This window comes from Taudactylus pleione, unplaced genomic scaffold, assembly GCF_031769625.1.
Source record: "Taudactylus pleione unplaced genomic scaffold, aTauple2 ptg000069l, whole genome shotgun sequence".
NCBI lineage: Eukaryota > Metazoa > Chordata > Amphibia > Anura > Myobatrachidae > Taudactylus > Taudactylus pleione.
This window is the reverse complement of record NW_028284471.1, coordinates 3133655-3155062: the sequence shown is the minus strand read 5'-3', so window position 1 is coordinate 3155062 and position 21408 is coordinate 3133655. Positions and strand designations below refer to the sequence as shown.

At 44.8% G+C, this 21408-nt stretch overlaps 1 protein-coding gene across 8 annotated transcripts in view; it reads right to left on the bottom strand.

Moving 5' to 3' along the window:
• Positions 1-6628: 6628 nt before the first annotated feature.
• GMEB2 (glucocorticoid modulatory element binding protein 2) overlaps positions 6629-21408 on the bottom strand; it is a 41583-nt gene continuing 26803 nt past the window's right edge. For 3 of the 8 annotated variants that reach the window (XM_088467038.1, XM_088467041.1, XM_088467039.1), the window contains exons 9-11: positions 18709-18846; positions 10300-10422; positions 6629-10070 (exon numbers count right to left, since the gene is read on the bottom strand). In XM_088467038.1, coding sequence (XP_088323164.1) covers positions 9424-10070; positions 10300-10422; positions 18709-18846 — 908 coding nt within the window. In that variant the 3' untranslated portion in view covers positions 6629-9423. The remainder of the gene's footprint in view (positions 10071-10299; positions 10423-18708; positions 18847-21408) is intronic. The other 5 variants (XM_088467040.1, XM_088467042.1, XM_088467045.1 and 2 more) reach the window with 3 other exon arrangements.

Genomic DNA, 21408 nt, shown 5'->3' with positions numbered 1-21408 from the left:
TTGGAGGTCAAAAGTCTGTCGATTGCCTGCTGGAGGACAAGTTGTTTTCCAGGATCGACAGGAAGACCTGTGGAGAAAAACCAAATTGGAGGAAAATCAAAATCGATCTTGTAGCCCTGACCGACCAGACTGTGAACCCAGGAGTCTGAATATGTCTTGGTCCATAAAACCGCAGAAGGCGAGTTCCCACCTTGGGGTTCCCCAAGTGGGATTGTAGCCCGTCATGTGACATGCTTGTCAGCAGGCTTGGGATTGGGACGACAGGTAGCCGAGGAAGCACCTGTAGGTTGGCCCTGGAATTTTGCGGAAGGGCGAAAGGAAGGCCCTTTAAAGGACCTTTGTGGAGTTGTCACTTAATAAGGTAAACTGTTGCTTTTCCCGCCCGTAGCTGAAGAAATCCATTTCTCTAGCTCGGGTCCGAACAGGATGTCACCTGTAAATGGAAGTCCTTCCACAGCTCGTTTGGATTCTGCATCCGCCTGCCAGGAACGTAACCACAGGGCTCGTCGAGCGGCAAGGACAAAATCCTGGAGCCTACCTGTCCAATATCCCGAGAAGCTTCTCCCAGGTAAACTGCAGATTCCTGTATATGTTCTACGAGGGAGATGAGCTCCTATCCAGGAGTATTAGATCGTAGGCCCTCCGCTAGCTGCTCAGACCACTTTTCTACCGCCTTGTTGACCCAAGAGCCCACTAGTGCCGGTCTAAATAGGGCACCAGCAGCTATATAGATGGACTTAAGAGTGATTTCTATCTTGCGATCGGGTCCTTCCTTCAAGGTCGTAGCCCCTGGAACCGATACTGTAGTCTTCTTAGAAAGGCGAGAGACTGAAGCGTCCACCTGCGGAGGGTTTTCCCACTTACTTAGATTATCTAGAGCAGGTCTGGCCAACCTGTGGCTCTCCAGCTGTTGTGAAACTACAAGTCCCAGCATGCCTTGCAACAGTTTTAGCATTCCCTAATAGCAAAACTGTAGCAGGGCATGCTGGGACTTGTAGTTTCATGACAGCTGGAGAGCCACAGGTTGGCCAGGCCTAATCTAGAGAAAAAGATACAGAGACAGAAAATGGCACGGAAGTTGAAACTTCCGATCTGGGTGCTTCCAGGCAGCCGGCAACTGTTCGTTAATTTAAGGGAAACAGGAAAGGTAACAGCGGATATAGGTTTCTTACAGAACAGATCTGTATCCGACATGTGGAAAACCTCACGAATGGCGAGGATCAACGCCTCCACCCCCTGTGACGGGGGCTCTGGATCCTGGGAGAACACCTCCGTATCAGAGTTCTCCAGCTTTTCGCCTTCCTCATCCTCTGGTGAAGAATTATTCTCATCCATTTCTTCCTCTGACTGGAGAACCGCAGGAAGAGTTTGCTTCCTTGGCTGTCGGCTGATGCGGACGTTCGACAGCCTGGAAGAACTCATCATTTGAACCAAACTATCGACTGAACGGGTTAAATCCTGAGCCCATTCATTAGCTATAGGGGGATGGGAAGTACTGGGACTTGCCCATGCAGCTTCCCTTTCCCTTCTAGAGGCGACTAATTCAGATGAAAAATCCGCCATAACCCCTGTAAAAGTCTGCATCCAAGATGGAGGAATATTGTCTCCCTGTGATGCTGTGGAGGGTTCTGTATCACACATTCACATAGGGAAGAGCCCTCAGAACGTGCAGGAGTAAACTTTTTCTTGCATTTAGAGCAAGCATAACATTTTTGAGAGGTCTTATCTGCTGCCTTAGCTGCCATTCTGCTGACAGACACACACACACTACCCAGACTTAAAACCGCAGCTGCTAATCGGGAGCGGTGTGTATACTCACAACTGCTGCGGCCGGGGTGCTGGGCTTATGGAGCTGTGAGAACCCGGGCACAAGCTCATGTGTCTGCGGTGGAGGTCTCACATGAAAATTTCTTGTCAGGGCACCGGACACTGGCAGCAGTAGCTGTGGCGGTGCCCTCCCCAGCAGCTCCCACGTAGCAGGCAGGCTGTCGCAGAAATCAACCTGCCTGTCCTCACAATAATGTGGGGTTTTTTTTAATAAAAGGAAAGTAAAATCCAACAGGGCTGGAGACAGCCCCACAGTGCTCCGCCTTCTCAGGCACATTTAAAAAACTGGGGCTGATGGGGCAAAGAGGGGGAGGAGCCAGTCACATCTGTAGAGATTCTTAAAGTGCCAGTTTCTACTCAACCCCAAGTCTATACCCCAGTGTCGTAGCTCCAGTGTCCCCTAGTGGACGAAGGAGAAACAACTCATATGTAATTGGTCACAGCTGCCCAAAAAGAAGGTTGTTTACGTGCCTTCAAAAATAATACTGAAATATCTGAAAAAGGTTGCGCGTTCCAATATGTACCAAAGAACCGGATGTACTTGATGAAAGTAAAAAAGCACTAATACATTAACTCATAAAATTCACACTGAACAGATACAATTAAAAATAACATTTTCAAATAGATAATATCGGATACAATATAATACAACCTGGTCAGAGTATTCTGGTTAAAAAGTATCTACTTTTAGAACCCACACACACATAAAATATAACTTGCACTATTGTGAGTCCCGGCAGTGCTGACAGGATTGCTGTCATATGTAGAATATATTGTAGCCAGTAGCCAGTACTCTAAGGTACATCCGGTTATTTTTGGTACATAATGCGGTGCAGCCCTTTTCTGATATTTCGGTGTGATCACAAAGGCAGCACTAGGTGCTGGGCCATAGCAAAAAAATGAATAAGGCACCCATAAATCAATGTCCCTATACTTAACCATTGTAATTCCCTTATCACTGCAACTTGAAACCATACCTCACACAAAGAAGTGCCTCTACATTTCCATCACTCCCTGACACCATACTGTACGCATTGAAATACCCATCACCCCCCACTCCACTGCCTTGCACTATACCTGACCCACAGAAATACCCTTTCCACCACATCTGCCAAGAAACTAAAGCACCAAATACAAAAAACATTTCTATTTCTTAATTTAAATTGTCCTACTTCTTACTGCCGCACATTGCACATCCCTCCTTCCACCGTCTGAATATCTCAGAGGCCTTTTTCAGCCTGCTGTATTTGCATAATCATAAGTATTGCCCATGACTCACTGCTGGCTGGGAGGGGGAGAGACATGGGGTAGGCGGGGCTGCTGCAGTGCATTCAGCCCAGGCTGGTGGGTGATCGCCTATCGCAGTCGGCTCCCCCGCAGTGCCTGTAGTCAGGAGAAAGGAAGCTTCAGCTTCCCTCAGCCCGGACTGCAGGAAGACTGCTTTCCTGCAGCCGCGGGTGGGCAATCCCTTTAGAATCACCCCCCCTTTAACAGCCCGGCTGACAGGAGGTTGCAGTGGCAACCAAGGGGCTGGGGGTGAACCCTGCAGCTGCTGGAAGATTATCTTCTAGCAGCTGCCGACAGGATGCGACCATGTCAGGGAAAGCCCATCCTGGTGTGGTTACATCTCATGCGACCACGGCAGGCAAGAGGTTAAAAGTCTTATAAATATAACTCTTTGGAGATAATTGTTTGAGAAATCATATCATGCGGCCTCGACTTGTCAAACAATGGAATAAAGGAATTTTCTAATTGCTAAGTTCATTACTAAAGACTAACCCACTTTTATTCAAGAGTTAAAATGTACATTTAAGGACAGGCCTGCGCTGTTCTAGCAGACTTTCTTTTGTGATGGTTGAAAACTTGTAACTGCGTTACCAACAGACTGAATCATTCCTTTTGCCTATAAAATAAAACAACTTTTATTTTTATTGTACATCTGTCTGGAAATCCAATTATTACATTAATAACCTGGTTTATGCGGGAATGTTTATAATCTATAGACACTCGCATTGCTTGGGAATTCATCTCAGACGATATTGATAAATTGCAGATTGTTGGCTCTGTAATTCTCACAACAGTGCACAAGTCTGGCCTTGCTACACTCCTGCACAAACTTGAGGCACTCACAACACTGATCCTACTCATAATTATACACATTTCATTAACAGTGCACCCATTTTGTGGACCAAACCAGCATTCAAGAAGAGCATAATACCTATTTACTCATTAGGAACAATTTACAGCACTAAAGGTGCGTACACACACACACAATGATCGTTATCGTTCAAAAAATCGTTCAGTGTAAAACAATAAACGAACAATTATCGTTCATGCGCGTTCACGTTTGTCGATTGTAGTTCAGTCAGACTGGCCAACTGAACGATTTTCAATAAAATTGCAACATTTTTCCTTCAACACACAGAAAATTGTTTATTAAGTAAAGTAAAACCAACTACTTTGTAAAACGATTTTCGTTCACTTTTTCAAGGGAAAAAACTGACCGAATATCGTTCAACGAAAATCGTTCCATTACTTACATCGTTGTGTGTGTACGCACCTTGAGGCATTGATTCAGACCACAAATTATTTGCCACCACTTGCTCTGCACTGCCCAGAATAAGCTTTTGTACATATGCATTTTTAGCACAAGGTAAATTTTCTAGAATATTCTGAAATCAATAACTTCAGTTTCCCACAGCTGCTAAGAGAACTCATCTGCATCTTCACTTATAACCCCATTGGTGTATTAGACCAGTGGTTCTCAAACGCTGTCCTCAGGACCCCACACAGTTCATGTTTTGCAGGTCACCCAGCAGGTGCACAGGTTTACTCATTACTCACTGACACATTTTAAAACAGCCACAGGTGAAGCTAATTATTTCAATTGCGATTCTGTCAGGAGAACTGGAAAACATGCACTGTTTGGGGTCCTGAGGACAGTTTAAGAACCTGTGTGTTATACAATGTTATCATATGTCTCAATTCCCATCTCCCTGTTAAATCCAACAACTGGCCAATAATACATTATGAAACTATAGGACTGACTACTGCAGTGTATTATTACATTTGTAGAAGGGGTATTAACAAGCACCAAGGACAGTAGTTCCTGTATGTAGTACATGTATTATGCCAGCATGAATTCATTATGTAGCAGTCGCATACATAAAAGGGAGAAAAAGTGGTTGCATGTTCCACTATTTGTTTGTAATAATGCACCTTTGTTTTTATGGTGTTTTCATGGACATAGGACCTGATTCAGACCTGCTCGCTAGCAAGCGATTGCTCGTTGCTGGCGATGTTTGCAAATGTGCACATGCATATAGTTCGCAGTGTGCGTGCGCAAACTAGTACGAGCAATTGGGATGCGCTCCCTCGCCCTGCAAAGACAGCCTAGTGGAATGAGTGACAGGACAGGCCGTTTGTGGGCGGTAACAGGGGCAGGGCAGTAGTAACGGGGGCAGTGTTTAAACACAGTTTCAGAGGCATGCATAATTAACAGGCAGCGTCATAGTACACTTCACATGGCTGAATTATACACTGAAGAGATTGCAGTGCTTGCGGGCAGGTATAGTCAACCTCAAGCACTGCAAGCACATCCGATGGTGCTCGATGTACGAATGTTTTCATGCACTTAATGGAGATGACGTGTGCAAGTGGGCGTCTTATGAATGGCTGGTGGGCGTCTACTTACGCAAAGCGATCGCATCTATCGAGCGGCTCTGAATCAGGTCCCTAGTGTGCCTGAATTTCTTGCACTTTGCTGCAATGACTCTTTTAAATTGCTGTAAAAACACTTTACCATGAGTCCTGAATGATCCTCTATCCACTGTAATGTAATACCCATTTTTAATGTACGAGAATGGTTCAATATATAAAGGTAACAAGACCTTCATTGCGTAAATGTTTTCAACTCGTACATATACGTATAAATCAATAGTATGGCTTTGATACAGATTATTTTTCCACATAGTCCCCATACTTGTCTAAGCATTTGTTCCAACGTTACACCAAGGAGGTATCTATACTGGCATAGAAGAAATCAGTGTCAAGCACCTGAAGCCAGGACATGATGGCTTGCTGAACTTGAGTTTCTTTGATGGTGGGGACAATGTGTGTTTCCATGTCATGGATGCTTGCTTCGTCTCTGGTGTCACATAATGCAGCCACCTTTCATCGCCTGTAACAATACTTTGCAGAAACTGCACTCCCTCTCCTCATGGTATTGTGTCAAGTGCACGAGAGACAATCCCACCCTATTGGCTTTGTGAACTTCTGTGAGTTGCTTTGGTACCCAGCGTGAACACTTTTTCCTGTATCCCAGTTGCACAGTACCCACTGAGATGTTCAGTTTGTCAGCAATATCACTAACTCAAATGCGTCTGTCCTCCTGAACCAGACCTTCAGTGAGTCACAAATTGTCATATGTGGTGGTCGTGTTTGGCTGGCCAGATCGCTGCTCATCTTGAACGTCTGTCCTGCCGTTATCAAAGGCAGTGCACAAAACCCAGACCTGTTTCCATGACATGACGTCATAACCATACACCTCAACAAGTAGATGATGAATTTGAGATGCTGATATGCCCTTTAAACACAGAAATCTGATAACACTACACAATTTAATGCTTGACCATGTTTCAGCCAACCCCGCCATCTTACAACTGATGTTGAACTGTATGACTGATATGAGGCGCAGTCTAATAGCTGTGAGGGAAAGTAGTGTTCTACCTGCTCTGGCCTGGTGGGAAATTAGAATGAAATAGAGAACATTATACATGTGAGAGGTCTTGTTACCTTACTTATTGAACCACCCTCATAGGTTCATAGTTCTTCTAACCCTAGAAACCATTAAGAAGCGTTACCATGCCCGTTTTTATGGAACACTTACTTTATTGTTTACTGTATGGATAAGGCAACTAGTAACCTACAATGATCTCTAAACAGCAGTGTGTCTCAGGCCTAAATAATCCCTTTACAATCCAACAGCTGAGCCTGGATGTCCATAACAAGTGCGTTTTTTATTCTTTTTGCAAATATAACACAGTTGCTCTCACCACACAGCCCAAGCACTGTCTCTAATATAATGTTTATTTTTATCTAAGGAGAGAGGACATAACACCCATGTATCAGAGCTCTCAAATTCTTTACCTTTATTTACATACAGAATAAGGGACACGGCTCAGATCTCCCATGCATATTGTATAAACACTAACCAGGTGGTTAGAGAAGGGCAGCAAGACAGTAGCTGGGAGCAGTCTGCCCTTAAGGAGATCTAGAATAAAGAAAGGAAACTGACTGAAATAGGAAAAAGATAATAAATTAGGTACATGAATGCCTCGATAGTGAATGCAATATCTCAAACCATGAGCTTTAAGTGTCAGGATCCAATGCAGTGGTAGGCAGCTGATAATGAACTACAAGGCCCAACATGTGCATGTACCTAAACCAATGGAGAGAAAATTAGGGACTCCATTAATTATTTACATATTTCAGGAGTATTGCCAAAAGCAAAACTAATTTTGAGCTTGCCTGTCTGTACTTACAAAAAACAAAACCCACCGACCTGTGCTGCATGTTTAATGTGATTATCTCATGCAACCAACTTAAGGTGCCCACAAAAGCTTTGATTTAGATGGCCAATTAGGCCATTTTAAATACTGACATTTTAGAATGGCACAGACGGTAGGTGCTCATCTGACCATGAATGGAGCCATCGCCTGACAGCACTAATGTAGCTCCATCCATATAAAAGTATAGGCATATATGGCAGATCCAGCACCTAACTGTCAGGTGAATGAGCCAGTGTATGTCCAGCTTATGCTATACCCTATAGCTACTGTCTCTGTGTCCCTGGGCCAGTTCCTGGACACTATCAGTATATAGTCAGTATAAGAATATCTATTTTAACAACAAAGGAAAGGTAATTCACTAAACCATCCATATCTCTCCCTCTCTCTCTCTCTCTCTCTCTCCTCTAGTTCCCTGTTCGCGGTATGTGACTAGCAGTTATTACTTTATCATGAAACAATCACACATTGTGTTGTGCACTATTTACAAATCACAAATAACTTTGTCATGTAATAAAAACGACCAGTCTAGAAATGTACAGGTACATGCAGGACTGGAATCAAATGTATTTTGCACAGGCAAAAAGAAGAAATTCCTTTTTTGGGGCACTCTTCTAAACTGTTTTCTTTTTTGTTTTGCCTGTGCAAAATACATTTAATTTGGATCCTTGTTAATTCCTTGGAGCACCAGTAGCAATTGATCATTGTATATAAGGTTTTTCCTCAGGGTTATTAATCTTTTACTGCTGGTTCACCACTGCAATCTTTATATACATAGAAATCCTGTGCAGGAATCCATCCCACAAACCCCCCTTTATTCCCCCATTTTTCGCACATGCAGGACTGGGCTAGAGGAGACAATGGTTGAAAACAGTAGTGAGTTAGAAATCAAAAATATGCACATCTCAGTTGTAGAAGAGTATAATTGTAATATATGTTTAAGTGTAGTTACCCATTTTGTGTGCCGAATCAATATTCAGGCTATAAATTCACAAGGAAATTGTAATATTAATGAGGCAGTTCCTAGTGAATTGACTGCACTTTAATTAGTAATGGCTACCTACACAGTGTATAGCTGTTGGGTTCAATTTAAATAGAAGTACATGCATGCTGAAATGATATCACACCCAAGATGGCTATGTCATTACAGCTCACCATCACACAGTACTTTACAATACCAATGTAAGTGCCAGGGGCTATATATGCCATTAAGGAGACTGGCACTAAGGTGCATCCATTATTATTGGTAAACACTGGAAAGTAAATCTAAAAAAACTGCAATTGTTAGGCCTTGCATACAATACTCCAGGTAAGAGGTATTCCAATGTTATTAAGAAGGGTTAGCATATACAATCCTTTTCAAGTACTTGTCATTGCATAACTCTAGTTTAAGTCTTACACAATACACTAACATTTTGAACTCTGCAGCAATTCTGAAAAGTTGTACCCAGGCACTGCAGGCATTTTGTATGCCTAACCAATATTTATGAGTATGCAATGTACCAGTTGACTATCAATGCATTAGAAATTAAGTGTGTTACTAAGTTATGAGGCATAAAATACATACATACATACACATATATATATATATATATATATATATATATATATATATATATATATATATTATATACACACATACATACACTGCCTGCAGCCTCACACATTATCAGTATACTGGAAAAATGCAGGTTACCACTCAACATTGCAGATGTTTGAGGACAGTAACACTGAATGTCTTGAGATTCAGCTCCTAGTACAGCATGTGCGATAGGCTCCACACAGGCTCAGAGAAAGGGACACTTCACTATTCCAGGATTGCCCAGTGAGACGTGATGCTGTGTATTGTAACACAAAGTCTGTCCTCCTGTTCAGAGCCAGAATGATCTTCAGCATAGTGCTGTGCACTTGCTCTATACAGCTTTCCTAATCAGTCTTTGGTTCATCAGCTGCCTCATTCTACTCTCACATCCTTCCTCAGTCACATGACAGCTCTGAGCTATAAAACACAGAAACATGAATCCCAAGCCTACTTCTGTTCCTGCTCCTCAGACAGTGAAGTCACTTCTATGGTGGTATGTTCCTCATCTCCCTCCCCTGACTCACAGGGCATTGCTACAATAGTGCTGCCAGCTGGTGCTAGCTGAGCCAGGTTTTGTATTGTTGCTCCCAGCCCTTGCAAAGTGAGCAGTTGGATGGGGCTCATTACTTTTAGAACAGTGTTGCTGTCTTGCATGGCTGCGGTACTCAGAACAGTAAGGTTGGATGAGTCAGGATGAATCTCCAGTGTGCTGGGGAAATTGCTCCCTGAAGGGGCGAGGATAGTGTAACCTCCCAAGACAGGGGAGGAGGGTGAGTTGGCTTGGGAATATGAGTTCTTGTTTATCATAGAAGAGCAGGAGGAGACAGGGATGCTGGTGGACAGTACTTTACTGAAGGGGAGACTTGTCAATTGAGAGAGGGACATTCCTTGTGGCAAGGTGATCTGCGTTTGTTGAGAAGAGACCTGAGAGCCAATAGCAGCAGGGCCGGACGTAGCTCTGGTTAACCGTGGTCGCTTAGCTGCAGGGGGTAAGGTAACCGGTGTAAGAGTCATCAGGACATTGTTGAGATGCTGGGATTTGTGTTTTAGTTCCTTGGCCCGTCTCCGATGCTCATCACACTGCTGCTCCAGTGCTATGGTGAAATTTGTTACAAAATTAATGTACAGCTCAAGTATTTGTGTCATGCCATAACTGGCTATTATACGTACATCTGTTGTTCCCCAGCTGCCAAAACCAACAGTTATTGCATTTATCAGTTCTAAAGCTGTCCGCTTCAGACTAACATAACAATTCCTTACATATCACCACTCCATAACATACGAGGCAAAGATCAATTCTGGAGGATATCCTAGAGAAAATACCTGCTAAGTCCCTGGTGTACTGCTCCCGGGACCGGTCCATCTGGCTCTTGTGACTAGCCAACACTTTTTTAATCAGGTCCAACATTCCAAAATTCTGCACAATGTTGTTAAGCAGGACAGCATCTATTAAAAGAGAAAATACATAGAAGATACATATGATTAGCTTAGCACCCAAAACAAACACATGTGAAATCGAGGACTGAAGAGTATGTGAAGGAAAAATTATTTATAAGGTGAAGCGTGACTCCCTGGAAAGGAGGTGGGCAAAGGATAAACGGGCTGAAGACATAATTGCCTATAAAAGCAAGGGAACAGTGTAAGGTGGGTTAAATATTAGAAAAGCAGTGACCATATAGCTGAAAATGAATAAGAAAGAAGGGGTGCTAGGCATCGAATAAATTCTACAACTGATAAACTAAGGGCCAAACACAGATGTGAAAAAGCAAAGCATCGAAGTACATCTTCTCATTAATGTAACTGGGTTTCATTAGTGTACATTCGGAAAGTGCAGTTTTGCATCTTGGCAAAACCAGTTTGAGTTGCAGGATGGGTGCGATTTATAATACATGGAGGAGGGTGCCTCCTACATCAGTTCTACTAATATCTTTTATTTATTAGGCACCACAAGTTGTATACAGTTCAATATATAGTTTAGGCAAAAACAAAAAGAACTACAATTCGCAATAGTGAACCATTGCATGAGTACAAAGTATAAATACAAACTTTGTAGGAAAACCACTAACAGGGAGTGTAGTAGGCTGTGATGAGTTACAGGGGGAAAGCAAAACAGCTCCTGTACCAATCGCATAAGCGAGCAAACGGTGTCACTGAGTGGGAGGAGAGACAAAAGACAAGCAGATCTCGTGGCAGCATAGTGCAAGGGAGAAATAAGAGGAAGAAGGGTCCTGCTCAACAACTTATGTTCTAAGGGGAGGGAGAACTGGGAAGGTGACAAGGTGGGAATGAAAAGGGTGTAAGGAGTGAAGTTAATAGGAGGGCTGGTAGTAAACAGGTGTGTTTTTAGGGAACATTTAACGCTGGAGAGTCTGGTAGAAAGTTGGACTTTGCCAGGGATTGAGGGGAGATGTACTAAACCTTGGAGAGAGGATAAAGTGGAGAGAGATAAAGTACCAACCTGTCATTTTACAGGATGTGTTTGAAAAATGACAGTTAGGAGCTGATTGGTTGGTACTTTATCATCTCCAAGACTTGATACATTTACCCACGAATTCTAAAGGAGTTTCCTTATATAAAACATCTACCAAAATATTCACATTGGCTAAAACAGGCTGACTGCAGTGTCTTGCTGTGGGATTACTGACAGGAAGACTGCTCTGCGAGTTCCCCTTTGTACATAGAGGGGATATTTTCTTTCAAAATTAAAATATTCCCGGCGATATGGATACATAACATTTGCGTCTGGTCCAAAATTATTAGTACATAGACCCCTTGGAGCAAAACTGCATGCAGAGAGTTGCAATTTCAGTGGGCGTTTCTGGGTGGCAACAGGGGGGTGGCTAGTCAGACACGGGCATGTCACGGTCAGCGACGGCCTTTGACACAGGCGACCATGTTCAAACAAATAATCTGCGCCTCCATAGGGCTGGTAGAATCTTCGATGGTGCAACCAATGAACTGGACTGTGATTCTGTTAAGGGTTTTGTCCCTTCCCAGTGATAACAAATATGCGTTTAGGGTGTACTTTACAAGGTGTTGAGGACCGGGGGACTCACTTTTAAGAAACGGCTGGGTCCCCAGGGACGCACTCTGCTGTGGCCAAACCCTGGAGCATAATGTGTAAAGGGCATTACTGTGTAGCATAATGTGTAAAGGCTATTAGTGTATGGAATAATTTGTAAAGGACCATTACTGTGTAGCATAATTTAAAAAGGGCAATACTGTGTGGCATAATGTATAAGGGGTACTACTACTGCTTGGCATAATAAGGTAGATGTATTAACTGTCGAAGCGGCATCAGCACACGTTATGTGCGCTGATACCACTTCTCCCCCATTTATGATTGGGGGTTCGGCCGGTATGCACCCCTGTCATTATTGGCACTGCTATCTACAAGATATATATAAAGCACATATTCTGGTATATAAAGCACATATTCTTTGATAAATATGCCTAGTACCTAATGCGTTATTCACTATGGGTTTTGTGTACTGACAAGTCATATCACATGTAGGAGCATGGAGGCATTAAGCATGCATCTAAGGGCATGTAGGGAGGTTTGATGCTGTTGGAGGTATCAGATGGGTATTCTAGGGGTATGTGGGGATGTCTGGTGGCATGTGGTGAGGTCTGAGGGGCATATGGGAAGCTCTAAAGTATAAATTATAATGGGACCCAGAAATGGTCAGGTAGAACACCATTTTTTATTTATTAAGTGGAGGGTCCCTGGGACCCACATTTTGTCACTCAGCGCAATCACTGCTTCCTAAATGACTTACACACGGTATAATATGGGCCAAGGACAATAACCCTCTTCTTAAGGTCGTGGGTTCCACCAATTGTTGGAATACATCCCTGATTTGTTTATGCTCCAAATAATATAACTTTAGAGAATAACGCTAGGGGACTTGAGCTCAAATATTTGACACCGGCTTCCCATTTACAAATACAATGTCTTTAAATGCTTTAGACCAGTAGTTCCTAAACTGGGTGCCGTAGCACATTGGGATGCCACAGGGCACTTGCAGTAGTGCCACGGCATGGTGATCCATTACCAAATCAAATTATTTATGGTCCATGTGACTGGCAGCCACCAGCACTGGTTTTGCCTATCATAAAATGTGTGAACAAACAGAATCACAACCGTGTCCACCACAATCACATAACTGAACCCAAGGATGACAGGCAAGCACAAATGACAGAATTTCATATTTTTTGCAGAATTTCTCAATAAGAAATTTTTGGCCTAGGGTTGCAATGAATAAAAATGCTGATACTCTAGGGTGCCATAATTCAAGAAAGTTTAGGAACCACTGCTATAAACAAATAATAACCTTGTGATACTCTAAGGCTAGGGAGGGCACACAAGAAAGATCAAAAATATCTTCACTGATGCTAGACAAGCTAATGTTAGCATTAATACCAGCATTCACATCAGCATTAACAAGATGCAGAGCCATAGAGAGTCAGCAAGGGCCCAGGCGAGGGGGCATGGCCTAATCATAGGAGGTTTGGCCACACTCAGTGGCGGGCTGGGCCGGGGGGCAGGGTGCCATGTGCCCCCCGGGCCGCAGCGGCATGCGGGCCGCGGGCCGTCTGTGTCACTGTGACACAGACTGCACCGCGTGTGTAGCGCTGACCGGCCGGAGCCGGCAGCTGTGTGTTTGCTGTAATCAGCAGCCGCTGAGAGTCTGTCAGACTCTCATCGGCTGCTGCTGCTCCCACTGTGGGAGCCATATTCCGGCTCCTGCAGTGGGTAATGGGAGAGACGTCGTCGTGACGACGTCTCTCCCATAATGCAAAGCGGGCAGAGGAGCCGGTGGAAGCATCGGGACCAGGAGCGGGAGTTTCAGGTAAGTGTTTTTTTTTGTTTTTTTTTTTAAGTCTCTCTCTACTAGGGGGGGACTACTGGGGGCACTACCAGGGGGGGGGATTACTATGGGGGCACTACCAGGGGGGGATTTCTATGGGGGCACTACCAGGGGGGGATTACTACTGGGGGCACTACAAGGGGGGGGGCTACTACTACTGGGGGCACTACAAGGGGGGGACTACTACTACTGGGGGAACTACAAGGGGAGGGGACTACTACTAGGGGCACTGCATAGGGGGGAGGGGACTACTACTAGGGGCACTACATAGGGGGGAGGGGACTACTACTAGGGGCACTACATAGGGGGAGGGGACTACCACTGGGGGCACTGCGAGGGACCACTGCTGGGTGCTCTACATAAAAGGGCAATACTGGGGGTACTGCATAGGGGGGAGACTACAACTGGGGCCACTATTTAAGGGACATTGCATAAGGGTTACCACTATTGGGGGCACTGCATGGGGGGGTGGACTGCTACTGGGGGCACTATATAAGGGGCTTACTACTGGGGGCACTGCATAGGGGGGGGATCACTACTGGGGGCACTACTGGAGGCCTGCATAAGGGTGTTATTTCCTGTGGCACTGCATATGGGCACTACGACAGGGGGCTGCCCCTAATCTTTATTTTTACCTTACATTAATCCCAAATGGACCCTCTTGAAACACTTGAGGGGGGGCGCCGCCGTAGCACTCACGTTCTTCGGTCACACTGGCTACACGCTACTCCTCTGCCAGGGCCGCCTGCATGCATTTGCCCCCCAGGCTAAAAGTTGCCAGCCAGCCCCTGGCCACACTCCCTTAAAAAAGGGGAAAAAAAACCCAAAAAACTTTTTGCCACGACACGAAGCAGTGTTGCGCGCCGGAGGGCGGCACTGTAAGCCCCTCAGCCCAGTGCAAATCCAGGGGGGCGGCGCGATCAGTGTGATTGCTCTCCTCCACAGGCAGAGGAGACTGCTGCGGCTGCTCAGCACCAGCGAGCAGTCTACCACTGCAGCCCAGCACACAGCAGCGTGTGCTGGGCTGCTGACAGGTAGGGGGTGGGGTGGTGTCAGCCCCTCCAGAAAGTCTGTGCAATTAATACCCGCCCCCCTCTCGGCTCCCTGACAAAATGAACACTAGTACCAGTATCTGCAGTATCAACATTAGCAGTAGAAAGTGGCCTGTAGTTCTTAAGTCCCTATGATCCTTTTTATTTGCTTTCATTGTGCGACCACATGATATATCGTTTAGTGGCCACATCCAGTAGGACGTTGTTATTCAAGAGATCTTCTGATTGGCGTGCACTGCAGACCAATCAGAGGATGCGGGAGCGTGCAATACTTCGTACACACTAGACGATGTGCCTGATATGTTGGCCCCATCTGCCATGTCGGACGACATATCGTCTAGTGTGTACACAGCATAAGACAGCTCCAGCTCAGAGCCAACTGGTGGAATAGGGTAGACAGATTCAGGAAAGCATGGAGAAAGAAATAATAGCCATTGGAAACTGCCAGATAGCTTTTGATTAGCACGGAAAAGAAGACTGGTGTAGTTCTCCCGCACCGTTACTCTGGCAGATACACAGGATCTAAACTAGTCATTGGTGACGCTCTCCATAGTTTTCACTTGCAGGATGTCTGAAGCTGCATTCTGGTGAAATCCTTGGAAATGGACTGTCTGGAGAAGTTTTTGTGAGAGTACAGTGTTGTCATTTGCAGCCAAAGCATATTTGAGAAGCTTGATATTTGTTGCTATAATTGGCCAGACACAGGGCTTCAGCCCGAAGTCTATTGTCCACAGATAAAATGATCACAATAAAGCACAGCTCTGGAGTTAGTGAAAGTCAGTCTATGATAGCAGTCTTCATTTGCATTAACACCTTGGGCCTCATTTGCCACACTAGTCTAGGCCAACTGAAATTCCCCAATCAACAGCTAAGCAGGCTGCCCAAGCAGATTTAGGCTTCTGAAGACAGTCAGGACGGCAGTAGAAGTAAGTGCTGTGTCTGTATATCCATAGGCTCCATCTTGAGTTATTTGATGTGGTGAAGAGTGTGCATGCTCACACAACCTCTGGTTTTATCCAAATCCGGTCATCTGGTTGTCAAAACATTTTTAAACCCGCAGAAAAATCAGGAGACCTGTTCGCCAATCACCCAACCAATATAGAAATTTGTACAGTGGTTTATCCAGTTCTTCTCCCAAATTCATCCCTCAAGCAGCACCGCCTTTGAAGCATTGCACAGATTTGTATGATCTGTGCAGGCATTGTTATGATTAAAAGTGAATAAATGCTTAAATGAAAAAAAAAATGTGTACGTGTCCCACCCCTCCAAATCAATAACCAGACCCGGACCTCTGAGCCTGCTCTGGAATTGGAAAATACGAGGAAAAACTGCCTGGAGTATCCCCTATTTTCCAATAATCGGCACCTGGCTGAACCAGCCTGGGAAACAACACTCTGTATATGGATCAAAGAGGACCTCATCCCATGATCTGCAGCAAAATTGAACAGATGTGTATGAATAGATCGGGTGTTATATCTGCGACCTACTTCTCCAGTAGGATTGCGTCAACAGTCTGGTTGGGAGTTGCATCCCTGGAGGATTGGACAAGTGTGTACCCAGTGTGTACCCAGCTTAACACAAACTTCCTGAAGGAGGACATCACTGCATCACTTCAGTTAAAGATTAGGGTTATAGTGTGTGGATTTAAATAAACTACTACTCAACACATCAACTAATTCAAGATGGATTTACATTATAATATATATATATATATATATATATATATATATATATATATATATACATACACATATACACACACAGTGAGTGTATGTATATATATATATATATATTTTTTTTTTTTTATTTCTTTTTACATTTTGTCTATGTTGAAATAATTAACATAGGAGTCACACAGACAGAAGTCAGTAAGTGCAGATATAATTAAAAAAAAAAAAACAAACACAGAAATCAAGTATGTTCTACAGAGCATCCAGAAAGTATTCACTATTTCCACATTTTGTCATGTTACAGCCTTATTCCAAAATGGAATAAATTCATTTTTGTTCTCAAAATTCTACACACAATACCCCATAATGACAACGTGTAAAAAGTTTTTTTTAGATTTTTGCAAATTTAATAAAAAAAAAATAAAAATAAAAATAGAGAAATCGCATGTCATGTATTCACAACCTTTGCTTAATACTTTGTTGATGCACCTTTGGCAGCAATTACAGCCTCAAGTATTTTTGAATATGATGCCACAAGCTTGGCACACCAATCTTTGGGCAGTTTCGCCCATTCCTCTTTGCAGTACCTCTCAAGCTCCATCAGGTTGGGTGGGAAGCGTCGGTGCACAGCCATTTTCAGATCTCCCCAGAGATGTTCAGTCGGATTCAAGTCTGGGCCACTCAAGGACATTCTCATAGTTGTCCTGAAGCCACTCCTTTGATATCTTGGCTGTGTGCTTAGGGTCGTTGTCCTGCTGAAAGATGAACAGTCACCCCAGTCTGAGGTCAGAAGCGCTCTGTAGCAGGTTTTCATCCAGGAGGTCTCTGTACATTGCTGCATTCATCTTTCCCTCTATCCTGACTAGTCTCCCAGTTCCTGCCGCTGATAAACATCCCCACAGCATGATGCTGCCACCACCATGCTTCTCTATAGGGATGGTATTGCCTGGTAATGAGCGGTGCCTGGTTTCCTCCAAACATAACGCCTGGCATTCACGCCAAAGAGTTCAATCTTTGTCTCTCATGGTCTGAGAGTTCTTCAGGTGCATTTCGTCAAACCCCAAGCGGGCTGCAATGTGCTTTTTACTAAGGAGTGGCTTCCATCTGGCCACTCTACCATACAGGCATGATTGGTGGATTGCTGCAGAGATGGTTGTCCTTCTGGAAGGTTCTCCTCTCTCCACAGAGGAATGCTGTAGCTCTGACAGAGTGACCGTGACCATCGGGTTCTTGGTCACCTCCGTGAATAGGGCCCTTCTCCCCCTAACGCTCAGTTTAGACGGCCGGCCAACTCTAGGAAGAGTCCTGGTGGTTCCGAACTTCTTCCATTTACGGATGATGGAGGCCACTGTGCTCATTGGGACCTTTAAAGCAGCAGATATTTTTCTGTACCCTCCCCTAGATTTGTGCCTCGAGACAATCCTGTCTCGGAGGTCTACAGACAATTACTTGACTTCATGCTTGGTTTGTGCTCTGACATGCACTGTCAAGTGTGGGACCTTATATAGACAGGTTTATGCCTTTCAAAATCATGTCCAATCGACTGAATTTACCACAGGTGGACTCCAATTAAGCTGTAGGAACATCTCAAGGATGATCAGTGGAAACAGGATGCACCTGAGCTCAATTTTGAGCTTCATGGCAAAGGCTGTGAATACTTATGTACATGTGATTTCTTAGTGGGTTTTTTAAATAAAATTTGCAAAAATCGCAAAAAACCTTTTTACACGTTGTCATTATGGGGTATTGTATGTAGAATTTTGAGGACAAATATGAATTTATTCCATTTTGGAATAAGGCTGTAACATAACAAAATCTGGAAAAAGTGAAGCGTTGTGAATACTTTCCGGATGCACTCTATAATTATATAAACATAATTAAGCAATATGGATTGTGAAATTAAGAACCAAATAAAAAAAAAACCACCACAATAGCTTCAAAACATGGCCTGAATCTATGCACTGGTGGAGCTCACTATCTAATTTCCCTAATACAGGCAAATACACCTAGGGTCATGTACTCTAACAATATATTTTGTAACAAGGAATACAGGGGCAGCATATTCCTTCAGTATAATTATTTTTTTTTTCTCGTAAATGAAAATAAAACCAAATGGAAAAAGCGATGCAGACAATGTACCTTGTAGCTCGAAGAGGGGCGTTTGTAGACGTTCTTTCAGCCCTTTCATTGTCTCCAGCAGCTCCTGGTGAAACTCTTGGATAATGTCACCTAGCAGCCCAGCATCCCGCAGACCTTGCCAGAAAATCAGGGTATCATCTAAACAGGGAAAGAGCAGTGATTATATAAGCAAAATAAAACAATACTGAAGGAATTGTGGACCCAATTCAGACCCGCTCGCTAGGAAGCGTTCGCACGCTGATTGCCGATGTTTCCATTGTTCGCATGCGTACGCATCGCAGTGCGCAATGCGCGAACCAGTTCGAGCAATTGGGAAGCGTTCGCTCGCTGTGCATAGACAGCCCGGCAGAATGAGTGACACGACCAGCCGTTGGTGGGTGGTGACAGAGGTAGTCCGATGAAAACGGGCGGTAGTGGTGCGAACGCAGGTGTGCCCGAGCGTCTTAACGCAGTTTCAGAGGCGTGCATAATTAAGATGCAGCGTCATAGTACACGTCACTTGGCTGATTTTTACACTGAAGTGCTCGCAGTGCTTGTGGTAGGGTATGGTCTACCACAAGTGCTGCGTATGCATCAGATGGTCCTCGATGGTTGCATACACTTCCTGAAGATGATGTGCGCAAGTGGGCATCTGCATACACAGCACGATCGCACGCCAAGACATAGTGGTCGTGCTAATGCCTTGCCGTGCGATCGGCTGCCTTGCTGTGGGTTTGGCCGGATTTGCATACGCTGGCTGCGTGCAAACGCGTCTAGCGAGCGGGTCTGAATCGAGCCCTGTGTTCAAAGAATATATTCAGCCTATGATCTATTCATGTACTTAGCATTCCATACAGGCAAAAATGAGAGTTATGGTAAGAACTTACCTTTGTTAACTCTCTTTCTTCGAAGTCCATAGGGTCCACAGGGAGAACTTGGGGTGTAGGTGATGAATCTGGATCCCGGTCATCACGCAGTTAAAGCTTTCAACTCCCAGGATGCACCTGTCCATCCTCCGTATACCCCGCCCTAGAGCAGAGGCACCTCAGTTGGGAAGTAGCCAAAGGCCGGAGGAGGATAAGAGAGAAGGAAGACTGGTACACACACAAGAATCCCACTCTCACAGAGAAGGAGACGGGAAACCGGTGACCAGAAACATAGCCATATGAAGCCAAGTGCGTCAGGGCGGGTGCCCTTTGCACCCTATGAACTTCGAAGAAAGAGTTAACAAAAGTAAGTTCTTACCAGAACTTATTTTCTTCTTCAGGGTCCATAGGCTCCACAGGGAGATCTTGGGGGATGTCCCAAAGCAGTCTTTTAAAGGGTGGGGACGCTCCTGCGCTGAGAGGAGAATCCGGTGCCCAAAAGGAAGCATCCTGAGAGGCAAAGGTATCAAATGCATAGAACCTTCGAAAGGTCTGAACGGAAGACCACGTGGCCTGCCTGTGTGTAAGCCTCTGAGATAGTCATACGAAGCCATCTGACCAATGTCTGTTTATTGGCTGGCCATCCCTCTTTTGTGAAACCCATAGAGCACAAACAAGGAGTCCGATTTCCGAAGGGAACTGGTATAGTCCACATAAATCCGGAGAGCGCGAACCACATCCAATGAGGCCTCACCAGCCGAGAGGTCTGGTGACTGAAAGGCCGGTACTATCATTTCCTGATTTATATGGAAATTAGAAACCACTTTAGGAAGAAACTTAGGGCTAGTGCGAAGCACATCCCTGTCCTAGGGAAATATCAAAAAGGGGGGGAGGGGGGGGGGACGACAGGAGAGCGCCGCAAATTCTGACACCCTCCTGACAGATGCAATAGCCAGAAGAAAAAAAAAGACTTAGCTGTTAATCACTTGAGCTCCACAGAATCCAGGGGTTCAAATGGAGGACCCTGGAGGGCACAAAGAACTACTGACAAATCCCACAGAGCCACTGGAGGGACAAAGGGAGATTGAATCCGGAGGACACCCTGGACATCCGATAGTGGAGCAAGTCTTGGAGCCAAATGGATAGAGCAGAGACATGCACCTTTAGTGAAGCAAGGCAAAGTCCAAGGAAAAAAAAACAGTTTGAAGGAAGGCCAGGACTCTGGAAATCCTAAACACTTGAGGATGGTAGCTTCTGGTACAACGCCACTGGAAATATGTATGCCACACTCTGTGGTAGATCAGAGCAGAGGCTGGCTTACACGCGCTGAGCCTAGTGTTGACTACAGAGCTAGAGAATCCTATTGACCTTAGGAGGGATGTCTCAAGAGCCACGCCGTCAAAGACAGATGACCCAGGTCTGGGTAAAGGCAAGGACCTTGAGACAACATGTCCGGTCATTGAGGCAACAGGAGCGGAGTGTCCATTGAGAGACTCTGAAGATCTGAGTTCCAATGACGTCTGGGCCAAACTGGAGTCACCAGCAGGACAGTGCTACCGTCTTGTTTGAACTTCCGAAGAACTTGAGTAAGAATGGGGACAGGAGGGAAGAGGTACGCAAACTGGTGCGTCTACAAAGGTTGTCTCGGCATCTCATGTTCTGGACCCGTACACTAGCAGTTTGTGATTGCGTCGGGAGGCCATGAGGTCCACTTCTGAGAGGCCCCATCTGTACACTAGGAGTTGAAACACCTCTTGGTGAATCGACCATTTTCCCGGGATACACGTCGTGACAGCTGAGGAAGTCTGCTTCCCAATTGAGAACTCCCGGAATGAACACTGCAGAGATGGCCGGG